The sequence below is a fragment of the Nanorana parkeri genome, unplaced genomic scaffold (assembly GCF_000935625.1).
Source record: "Nanorana parkeri isolate BGI_ZX_2015 unplaced genomic scaffold, ASM93562v1 scaffold194, whole genome shotgun sequence".
Lineage (NCBI taxonomy): Eukaryota > Metazoa > Chordata > Amphibia > Anura > Dicroglossidae > Nanorana > Nanorana parkeri.
Genome location: NW_017306462.1, coordinates 1,484,877 through 1,497,139, shown reverse-complemented (window position 1 = coordinate 1,497,139; position 12,263 = coordinate 1,484,877). Strand labels below are relative to the sequence as shown.

General features: G+C 46.3%; 1 protein-coding gene across 1 annotated transcript; it reads right to left on the bottom strand.

Moving 5' to 3' along the window:
• Nucleotides 1–507: 507 nt before the first annotated feature.
• BACH1 (BTB domain and CNC homolog 1) lies at nucleotides 508–11,368 on the bottom strand. Its single transcript, XM_018555364.1, has 4 exons — nucleotides 11,089–11,368; nucleotides 9,471–10,802; nucleotides 7,418–7,624; nucleotides 508–1,005 (listed from the first exon to the last, which is right to left on the bottom strand). Exons 1-4 carry the CDS (start codon nucleotides 11,326–11,328, stop codon nucleotides 580–582), a joined length of 2,205 nt encoding a protein of 734 aa, XP_018410866.1. The 5' UTR covers nucleotides 11,329–11,368; the 3' UTR covers nucleotides 508–579.
• Nucleotides 11,369–12,263: the final 895 nt, after the last annotated feature.

Below are 12,263 nucleotides of genomic sequence, written 5' to 3'. Positions count from 1 at the left end.
GGAAAGCCCTCGCAGATAGGTAGAGGCTGTTATAGCCTCAAATGGTAGCTCAAGCCAATATGAATGCCCATGATTCTGAAATGGGACCTCCAACAAGCTCATATGGGTGTGATGGTCAGATATCCACAAGCTTTTGGTCATATAGAGTATAAAGGTTAGCACCTCTGTTTTTATTTCTTTGTTCCTGTTCGGAACATTTCCAAGTGGTACCAGAAAAAGAAGAAAGAGGAAATCTTCTCCACACCAGCAGAGGTTCTAAGCCTTTCCCACTCCAAGTAAAACATTTTTGGCTGGAGTTGTACTTTAACATCTAGGCAGTACCAGTGGCGGGAATGAGCAGGGGTTGTCAGCGGAACATCATCATGCAGGATCTTCACAATGATGTAGCAAAGGAAGCATCATTTAAACACACAGTCTCATCACACCCACCCTTACTATAATGCTTCAAGGATTTTCTGTAGATTTTTGAATGCTACTTTGAGAAAAAAAAAGAAAATCCTATTTTTTCCTGTTAAAGAAGATACAAAAATAAAATATTGCTTTCTTTTAAATAAAGAACTGTCCCTTTCAGGGTCAGGGTTAGTTTTGTTCATCAGTAGTGCATTTAGCAGACATCTGTTGGCAAAAATCAGCGATGGCCCCTGTCGTGCCGGACTGCCTCGGTGACACTGTTACATGTGGTCTGGCTGTCATGTGAGCAGCATTATGCAAAACACTGTTACCCTCGTCTGCCTGGCGTCGCGAAGCCTCTCCAGTGTCTAGTAACCCTCCAGCGAACTCCTGCAATATGGCTTCACACTGAAGGAACATCTTGCCTTTTTCTGGCACCAGGAAGGACAGCGGGCACTCGGAGCTGGAATACTTTGCCAGGATGTGGATCTGCTCGCGGCTCAGGGCAGCCTCGTGGCAAACTTTCTGGCAGAGTCCGGTGAGGTTTTTTTTGGTTTCTCCCAATGTGGATAAAATTTGGTCCCTCTCCTTGAGCAAATGTTCCTTCTCGTTTTCCTGGGGGGGTGAAAAAAAACAAAAACACATGACTTACACATTACAGTTGTATGCAAATGCTTGGGGATGCTTGCTCAAATTATGTTATTTTTCTATTTAAAAGCTACCAAACTCTGCCGGGAACAAACTTGACCTACTCTTTGTGATATTTTAAGGCATCATGACTATTTTGGGTACATTTAATTACCATCAGGCCTTCAACATCTGTTAGTAGCTGTCAAACTATAAAAACTTTACTGCAAAGAAATATGTTTTTTGTGTTTGTTGCAACCCACACAGCACATTGAATTGGAGCAGAGCCCACTGTATGGAGCAGAGCACAGCCCCACTGCATCATGGGAGATTAACCATTATGCAAATAGCCCTTCCTTTTCTTATTGGCCAACAATATGCATAATAAAGCTACAAAAGGTTCTGGAAATTCCAAGTGTGAATGCCTAGAGGCTCCTGGCGGCCTACTCTAAGGACCCTGGGGCAACTTTACAATGGGTAAAGACGGCAACAGGTTTGTTATAAAAGCAGACTTCAAGTATGTAGTCTGTCATTGCTGAATATTTTGAAAATGTTATTAACATGACTATTTAGGTGATCTGAAGGCTATATTGCTTTTTGAGGCACTGGCCCAAAACAAGACTGCAGATCAGGGTTTCTGCCTAACTGCATATTTGTCCCAGGTCCAACATTCAAAATGTATTCAGGCCTCAGTACAGGTTACAATATCTTGCCTTTCAGCTAGGCTGCAATTTAAAAGTAAGCCTACAGTAAGACCAGAAAATATACTAGGCTGCAACCACTTGGTGCCTTCATGCCAGTCAAGCTTTTCAGCACTGGGGTCATCGGTTCCAATCCCAACCAGGACACTATCTGCATGGCGTTTGCAAGTTCTCCCAGTGCTCGAGTTGGTTTCCTTCCACACTCCAAAGACCTACTGGTAGGTTATTGTCTCTCGTCTGTGTACATACAAGATAGGAACTTAGATTGTAAGCTCCGCTAAGGGCAGGGACTGATGCGAAGTAGGAGACGACCGTCTATTGGATCTACCGATCATTATGGCCGATATATTAACACATTTGTCAATAATTGGTATCGGTCTTAGAGGAGAATCATGGGGAGAGTGAAATACACTCATCCCCATAATTACAGCTTCCATGCCACATGTCTGCTCTATAGATAGAGAACTGGGTGATCACATACCGCTGATCACTCAGTTCCAGATCTTCTCCCTACAGAGAGTGGTGATTGTCAATCACTGCTCCCACAGGGATTGCCCCCTCTCCGTTATGTTCCTCCAGCGCTGACTGGAGTAACAGACGCGGAAGGGGCGGGCTATATGCTGAGTTTTTAGTAAATGTCCTCCTGTGACCCTAAAGAGAACCAACACCAAAAACGTTTGGGCCATAGTTCTCTTAAAGCTGAACTATGGGGTTAAGGCTTTTCCCCATAGTTCTCCTTAGGGTAACGGGAGGACAAACTAGCGTCCTCCCGTCACCCTTAGCTCAGTATACCGCAAGCTGCAGCTCGCGGTATACTGAGACGCGGCAGCCGGAGCGGATCCCGACGTAGATGACGGGATCCGCCCAGCTGCGTGAGTGACAGCTGGCTCTGCCTATCTAGAGGCTGAGCTAGCTGTACCCGCCCCTTCCCCCGTCCGTTCCTCCAGTCAGAGCTGGCTAATCGGAGCGTGGATGGGGGAATCCAGCCCCTCCCCTGTCACGGCAGAGAGCCATGACAGGATCGAGAGGTGAGCGAACGCTGGTATGTGTTCGCTCACCTCCTGATCTACTGAGCCGACCTGTGACAGTCTCAATGTCACAGGTTGGCTAGAACTATGAGGTGAGTGAAAAGCACTCACCTCATAGTTCTCCTTTAAATTTACTCATAAGTGTCGACAAGTGAAGGGGAGACTCTGCCGGCAGGCACCCTGCTGCTGCAGCAGCAACCAGTACCTCCAGTGTCCCCCTGCACATCCAGTGCCTCCAGTTTACCTCCTCCCCCAACTTTCCAGTGTGCCCCCACATCCAGTGCTTCTAGTGCGTCTCCCCCCGTGACCCCCCACAGCCCCATTCATCTTTTTTGGGTCTAGATTAAATTCAGATGCCGGCTGCTCAAACAGCAGGCAGTGAGCTGGAGCAATAGCCAGCCTGCTATTGCAATTTGAAATAGCCAATAGCAGGAAGGCAAGTGCTCCCGCCCACTGCCTTCTGTCAATCAGCAGAGGAGCGGACCCGATAAAGAAAGCCTCTCTCAGGTCTGCTCCTCTGCTGTTTGACAGCAGACAGTGGGTGGGTGCAATAGCAGCAGGCAGTGGGTGGGTGCAATAGACAGCCTGCAATTTGAAATAGCCAATAGCAGACTGGCAATTGCTCCCGCCCACTGCCTTCTGTTAAAGGAGAACTATGGGGTCAGTGTTTTTCCCCATAGTTCTCCTTAGGGTAACGGGAGGACACAAACTAGCGTCCTCCCATTACCCTAAGCTCAGTATACCGCAAGCTGCAGCTCGCGGTATACTAAGACGCGGCAGCCGGAGCGGATCCCGACGTAGATGACGGGATCCGCCCAGCTGCGTGAGTGACAGCTGGCTCTGCCTATCTAGAGGCAGAACCAGCTGTACCCGCCCCCTCCCCCGTCCGTTCCGCCAGTCAGCGCTGGCAGATCGGAGCGGGGAGAGGGGAATCTAGCCCCTCCCCCTGTCACGGCAGAGAGCCGTGACAGGATCGACAGGCGAGCGAACCCGGTATGTGTTCGCTCACCTCCCGATCTACTGAGCCGACTTGTGACAGTCTCATTGTCACAGGTCGGCTAGAACTATGAGGTAAGTGAAAAGCACTCACCTCATAGTTCTCCTTTAACATTCAACTGCCGGCTGCAGAATCTTGCTGCTGACAGATAAATCCCCAAGCTATGTGTTCATCTGCTGGCGCAAGATTCCACAGCCGGATGTAAACAGAATATCGGCACCTGACATCGGCTATCGGCCTGGAAAAATTATTTCAGTCGACCCCTACTGTGAATGGACAGTATGCAAGGGGTTTCCTAAAAGGTCAGCGCTATATGAATACCTTTAATAAATAAACAGTATAGTATGCAAATAGAGCCAGCTTTTGTGGTGGGACCTGCACCTTGCGTACCTCACTAATGGCCCATTCGTGTGATGGACAACCTCACTGACCAATGGGAGAAAGCAAAGCTATGAACAGCAGAGCTCTGGATCTGGTCGGTAGTTGGGCATTAGAGTACCACAATTTGACAGTTTCTAGGGCATTGTAGAGCAATGTGAACCAATGTGAATGCTTTTCAGGACACCTGCTGTACATCTGCATGACACAATACAAGAAAATAAACTGTTAAGAGTTTTCCTTCTCAGAACTTCCACTGTGTCCACACCTCCGCTATCCTACCAGTCATGCTGTGTCACACACAGCTTCGTTATCAGCTGTAAACACGGACACGCAGCCTACGTCAATGTAATACATCTGCTCATTTCCACACGTATTCCACTCTGCACGGCTCAGTGTTCATTAACCCTCTGCATTCCAGGTTTTTCCTGAACTCCCTTCTACAGCTATAGCAACATATATACAGTTACCCAACATCGCTCATACCCTGTCCCAGTCCCTGCTCTCTTACCAAGATACACAATAAAAGAAAACACCTATGCATTTTATTGGTAATGTTGTGACATTTACCTGAAATTAATTTACCATGCGTCGGTCATTATTTGTTGCTACGGATTTAGATTTTATTTATAGGGTTAGTTCACCTTTAGGGACATTTCCCCAAAAAATTGCCATGCATTCCAGCATGCTATGTTGAACATAACTCACCACTTAGCATAAAAAAAATGCCCCGCTGTCATGTCATACCTTAGGCCTGACTGCAAAACTATCTGCCAGGTAATCCACAGAGAAACTCTCATTAGTGCTCCTTTGAATGTGTAAATATAGATGTAAATCTTTAACATGCTAAAGCAATTTTCAAAGTATTTTTTGGACCCTTCACATCACCAAGGGGCCACACAAAATACTTAAAGCACAACTAAAGGCTCCTGTATGTCAGTCTAAACAAGTCCTAAATCCAGTCACTATGTGATGAGCAAGCCTCACAAAGTAAACGTAGTGAGCCAAATCCTCCTTCATATGGGTCTCACATGATCCCCGTTCCCAGAAACGGCAAATCCTTGTGGGAGGGTTTCAGCAACAGAGGCAGTGCTCTCAATCCAGAAAGCAATGGGCAGTGACAATGCTAATAGTAAAGCCCCCTTGCAACATTTTTTCATCCCACTATAGACAGGATTTTATTTTAGGAGCCAGTACCCTTGACAACAACTAGAGAAAACCTGAAAAGGCGCCGACTGTGATTTTTAAGGAGCACCAGCGACCTGGCTCCTGGGATATATCCAGCCCTGCTGTAATGTAAATGCATACAAGTTGAAAATGAAACTGACAAGCAAAACGTTTAAAAACATGGCAAGGCCACAAGGACGCCTCAAAGTGACCATAGAACATAAGTTGTTCTGTCATTTCTTACTCAATTCTAACCTTTCACAACTGAATACTATTGATTACAAACCTGTGTAAATACAATGAAGCGTGTTGGTGTATAAATGCAGCTTCCACGCGTCGCCTCCCACTGGAATGTCTACAGGCACTGAGTCATCGGCAGAGACTGTACATTCAATGACTCCACGGCGTGTTACTCATTGTAGACTCAGTCACATGGTATGACGAGGAAGTTGGATGGCAGAAATAAGAATTCTACTTTGATCTGACTGTATTAGCATTAAAGGAGAACTATGAGGTGAGTGATTTTCACTCAGCCTCATAATCTGAGCCGACCTGTGACAATGAAACTGTCACAGGTTGGCTCAGTAGATGGGGAAGTGAGCGAACACATACCATCGCTCGCCCACTTCTCGATCTATCCGTGCAGAGAGCCGTGACTGTCACTCACGTCTCCCTGCAGGGATTCCCACCCTCCCCGATCCTCCAGCGCTGACTGGCGGAACGGACGGGGGAGGGTACAGCTGGCTCTGCCTCTAGATAGGCAGAGCCAGCTGTCACTCACGCAGCTGGGTGGATCCAGACAGTATTGTCGGGATCCATTCCGGCTGCGTCGTCTCAGTATACCGCGAGCTTTAGCTCCTGGTATACTGAGCTTTGGTGACGGGAGGACGCTAGTTTGTGTCCTCCCATTACCCTCAGGAGAACTATGGGGAAAAGCACTGACCCCATAGTTCTCCTTTAAGTATCAGCTTTCTCTTTTAAATGACACTTGATAAAATCTGATCTGATTTATTAGGTGTCAGGACTGACAGGGAGGAAACCGCCAGCACCGCCCAAATCATCCAGACATATTCTTCATGCAATTCCAACCTATACTGGAAAATGAAAGCTGGAACCTGGACAGTAGCTACAGGCAATGTAAACACTTGTTACCATAACATCTTAAAGCGAAACACCTCACAGACTTAGAAAGTAGTCAGAATCAAAGACTAGGTACAGACAGGTGAACATGATTTACTGCTCGACTGCCACAGAGAAAAGTCAGGTTACCAGTTTAGCAAACCTGTGTATATCTGAGCACTGAATGGAACAGCAAAACACTGGGTTTTGAAGACATTTTTCGCTCCATAAGATGGAGTTGTTTTGTTCTGCATCAGGTCCACCTCTGTTGATTGACAGCAGGCAGTGGGCGAGTGCAATAGCCAGCCTGTTATTGGCTACTGCAATTTAAAAGAGCCAATAACGGGTTGGCTATTGCGGGCAGCTGCTGGAATGGAGAACGATCACGCGGACGCCGCGGGGGGGGGGTGAGTAGACGGCACGGGGAGGAAGCTCACAGACTGTCGGAGGTTTCTCCTTACAGTCTGTAATCGGCTGCCTGTCCCCACTGACGCAGATCGCTGCAGCCGATTACAGACTGTAGGGAGAAACCGCTGGCAGTCTGTGAGGCTGCAGCAGAGAGAACGGGACGGGCACACACTGTCAGCCCCCCCGCCTTAGCTCTCACACACACACACACACAACACCCTGCGGAAGTTGCTGTACGCGTTATATCTGTAAGCACAATTTATGTGCACAGCTCAACAGCCTTCCTCACAAAATTTTCAAAAAGGTACTTGCTTATCTGATGGGTGACTACAGGAAAAAATCGGCTATAGAAGTTCTGCTTCCTTACTCCCTTTTTTACTTGAAGCCTGTTTATTGAACAATGCAGGAGCAGCAGCACACTGATTTTCATTCCCAGGCTCCCACTCCTGTAAGAATGTTCACAGTGTTTGACATCACTGAGCAAAGTGATAGATCCATGATTGGCTCAGAGTTCTGGGCCACCTTCTCCTAGTCTGTTGTAATGGGATTGCAAGACATCATAGCAAATGTGATCAATATGCCACAAACCAGCAGCAACCTACCAGCTTCATGATCTCACTCTCCAGGTTCTGGATACAGTCCATTTTTCTCTTCCGGCAGCGCTGAGCAGCAATCCTGTTCTTGCTCCTTCGGCGTATATCGTGGATACAGTCCAACTGGTCCGATGTGAGGGTGTGCGTTTTCACCAAGGATTGGAAGTCATAGCGCGAGAGGGAAATGATCTTCTGGGCATTGAATGGCAGTGTCTTCTGTAAAAGAAGTCCAGTATGTAGGATGAAACAATGTTTGCTGGGATGGTAAATACGAGCCTTCAGATGCTAATGAAAAAAATTGGAAAACAAACAGCCCGGCTTTCAAGTCGCTTTCACTGCAATACTTACCCCTTCGGTCGGGTGCTGTCCTCCACAAAAGGTGTTCTCCACTAGATGGCTCAGCTCTTCTGGGTTAAATGGTGACCAGCGTCATTCAACTCACTTCCTGGGAGTCCAGGCTCACTATACTACAAGTCATTTCACGAGTGCCATTAAGTGCACGAGTAACGCTCGGCCACCTAATCGTAAAGGGCCCATGTAATTATATAACCGGCTAGAAAACCCTTGGAAAAAAAAAAAGATACGTATTCTTTCATTTAAATAAAATGGAGAGGGCAGTGGCTAGGTCATGTAAAGCTGGAAATGGGCTTTAAAAGTTCTGTGACGACCATTGGGGAGATGTCCCCTCCTTTCCTGTCCCTTTGACTTTCATACATGAATAGAGGTGGGGTGGTGCACTTTTTTTCTTTGGAACATAAATGCATGGAACACAATATAAACATTGTAAAACTCTCAAACCATTCTCCACTTGTTCCCCTGTTGTAGAGATTTCCTATTACTTCCTGTTTTAACAACAGATTCGTCATCAATGTGAATAGAAACATTTGGGTAAATAAAGCAGCATGAAGACTGAATGTTACAGAAAGAAATGTGTGTCTTAAGGTGCCCATACACCTGCCGATTATCGTACGATAATCGCAGGTGATCCCGCGATTGTACGATAATCCGCAGGTGTATGGGCAGCGTGCGACCTCTTCTTCTGGGCGACATAGTGACCCTATGTCGCCCAGAAGAAGGGACCTTGCGTGGCCCCGAAACGTTGGCCGTTTGACGCATGTGACAATTTAATAAAAAGTGCTTTAGTTCTTGCACATATCATCGAGTGCTGGTGACTTCTATTATGGACGGTATCTGACACGGCGCCATCCGTGTTGTCACTTCAAGCACCAACCTCTTACTCAAGGTCTGCACTCAGCCCCAGGTTTAAGAGGATGTCTGCTTTCAAACAAAACACAGAAAGACTGAGGCTATCCTCCACACTTGAAATGTGTGTAAAATTCGCGCTCTGAGCAGACTGCCATTTTTCATGGTCCAGCCATGGTAACACATTTGCAAGGTCTTCATGGCTGGACTATCCTATTCTGGGATAAGTCACGTAACTCCATGCAGTGGTAGCTTCAGTGCTACTCCACAGCGCTACTTAAAAAAAGCATTCAATGTGGGGTTTACCCTGTGCTGACCTGCAATTTCCCAGTTCAGTAAGCTGCATGTATGGATACCTTCAAATGTGCACAAGTTTGTGTATATTCATCCTTCGTTATGTATGTAGCTGTAATTCACACATGGAGCTTCACAGTACTTTGCTAGTCCAAGAACATCTAATTCTTTGCACACCAATTTCCACTGCAATGATGGACTACACGTGACTGAGATCTCCATTCTTAACCGAGATGATTGAGGGCAGCGAAAACATTGAAATATGGAGTGATGAGCTAAGTATGTCTAATTCAGTTGGACAATCTCAGCCTAAAGCTAAAGTGCAGAGGGAATAAATCAATAGCACTCAATTATATAATTTCTCATGGCTACAAAAAACTGGAACCTGCTTGACGGTTATTACACTACTTATTCTGATGACTGTTTGCACGGCCTTGCCGAACAATTCAATTTGAGTCTTACAGCCTGAAAATACAGGAGCGCTTCACCCCTGCAAGCTTCCTATAAATCAGACACTATTCAAAGTTCATTTTCAAGCTATGAAAGGAGTGGGATCAGATTTTACCTCACATTCTTGCTCTTTCGCAGATAAAGATTCAACGCTATCTTCCTCGCTATCACTATCCGAATCCTCATCCAAGTTGATAGGACAAGAGTACGGGCATGTCTCCTGGGTCTTACTCGAAGCACCATCCTCACTGCTTAGCTGTGGACTGTTGGCACATGCATCATTAGTGAGATTGCTGATGAAGGGGCAGGATACTGGGTTAAGTGTAGTAAAAGTCCGTTCCTGGACCTCGTTGGATATGGAGATGCCCAGCCATGGACATTCAGTCCTTTTCTCCATGTTGTTGTTCTCCAACTGCGGTTCCTTGCTGGTCAACATCTCCAACTCTTGCTTGCATGGAAATTCAGCAGGGTATACATCAGGCCAAAAACCTTTGGCAAGATGTTCAGCAACCTCTCTTTCCACATTGCTCCGCTCCCTTATTAGTGGAAGGCTTCCAGCAGCACAAAGTGGAGTCTCCGCTACTAGCTCTGAGGTTGGAGATTCAGCTGCCTGTAGGTTGCTCTGACGACTGTTGCTCCCTTCTGGCAAACCCGCTGTGCTGGAGTCATTGGGGGTGTCTGAGTAGTTTATTAAGCTCCTGTATGGTTGATATGCACTGAAAGGCACTGAGCTGAAGTCTTGAGGTCCCAAAGGAAAACAAGGTGGGTATGCAGCAGTCATGACTACTTTGTTATCAACGCAGGTAAGGTTTTGATAAGTATTGCCGGGGCCCTGTGATGGTACTGTATTTACTTCCACGTCAGGCTTGGTTGCATGAATATCCTCCACCTGAGGTTTTGGCTGACTGACTGGTTCAGAAGCATCAACTGAGGTCGCTGGAGATAGACTCTGAGCATCCTGATTGCTGGAACACGTACTGACAGACCGAACCCGGCCATTTTTACAAGCTTTCTGAAACTTTCTGTACTTTGGGCAAAGTGAGAATCCGGAAGCACTGTCTCTGTCTAGGCAAAGCGATTCGCAGGGCTGCTTAGGGCTCTCGGGAGATGGGGAAATATTTTCGATCTCTGCTGGACATTTCAGGTTCTGGGTAAATTCCCCTCTCCACAGCTCTTCCACCTCGTGAACCTGCACTCTTCCCGACTCGCTCTGTTGCCCAGCTGCCTTCGGGCAGAAAGACTTGCAGCATTTCTTTCTGGGGTAATCTGCCGGCTTGGCTTTGTTGTCCTGAAACTTTAAATTCAGGAATTCAAAACAGGTTTCTTCAACATCGTGGATTTCGAGCAACTTGGCGCATTTTCTGATTTCTGAAAAGTTATCTCTGGTGACATAAAGCTTTGAGGTATATGCAAACTGAAGGAGAGGCAAAAACCCTTTCACAGTTACCTGCAAAAAAACCAAACAAAAAACACTTTAGTAGAATATTGTTTATGCATACCAGTAAAATAAATAAATCATTTAATATTAGGGCTGCAATCTAATCAGTACTGTAACTTCAACATGCTACCAGATGAATTATGGGTTATCTGTAGCAGGACTACGGGATAGCTTTAGCAGAACTACATGCTGTAGTACCATCAGGTTTGCCTCGCTATTTGCAATACTAACGGATAGCCTCTGCATTAGCAGTAATACAAGACACAGCTGTAAGTTTAGTGCCACCCCCTCTCACCTCTTCGGGAAGGGTGATAGTAAAGTCCCCATCGTAGGCCTGGACAACACGGGAGAGGAAATAATCACTGGAAGCTGCGAGGACAGTACGATGAGCCTGGAACCTCTGATTTTCCACTATCACAGTCACATCGCAAAGTAGACCGTGCTCCCGGTGAAGGTTCAGACGAAGGAGGACATTGGCGCTGTGAACCGAGGACTCGTAGGCGAAAGGAGCATCCTTCTTCTCATTATAAGACATCCTGTATAAGGTGCTCAGCAAGCATGCTTCCCTGTATGTTCAACACTGCAATAGAACAACAAGGACAGCATTAAAACATGGACTGACAATTCAGCACTTTAAATACACAAAAATGAAATGACATTCAATACAAATTAAAGCGGAAGTCCAATTCAAGCAGATAAATGCCCATTGTGTTCTTTAAAAGCAACTAGTGCACCTGAATGTGACTTGATATCAGCCGCTCGCGATGCCCTGTACAGCAGTACTCCTCCCCTAGTAGAGGGAAAAGCAGCATAAGTAACGGGAAAAAAGGTGACAGGAGGAGAAAGCAGACAGATGAGCTGCTGCTTCTCCTTCACTGTCCAATCACATGCTGGGGGAAGAACAAGACCTATTTGTATTACTGAACTGCTGTAGAAAAAAAAAAGTCAGGCCCCCAGGCTGGCTGTTCTGTATGGCATTTGTCACGTTTGCTTCACTCTGCCCCATCACTGAAATACACACATAAGTATCAGATGAGACTAAAACTCAACTCTAGCCATTTTCTTCCCACACTTTTCTCAGGCGTTTATTTATATCTGTGGGCCCATTCACACCACATCCGGATCAGACCAGATTGTTTCCGGACCAAAAAATGCATCCTAATGTATCCCTATGCTATTTCTGGTTCACACGAGCGCAGTCCTTTCCAGACCAGACCAGAAAAATACTACATGTCTCTTTTTGTCTGGTCTGGAATGCACTGGAACTGCGTGCAGGCTCACACCATTTTCCAGACCAGATCCGGTCCGGATCGTTTTAACCCTTCCCCATCACTTCCTGTCCTGACATCTACCCAATAGGGACTAAGACAGCAGTAAAAACCTCCCATAAGCTCTAACCCTTCTCCGCTCTATACCAAACAAAAGAAAACGTTTTGTCTAGGGTGATAAAACACTCCTCAGCGTTTTAGT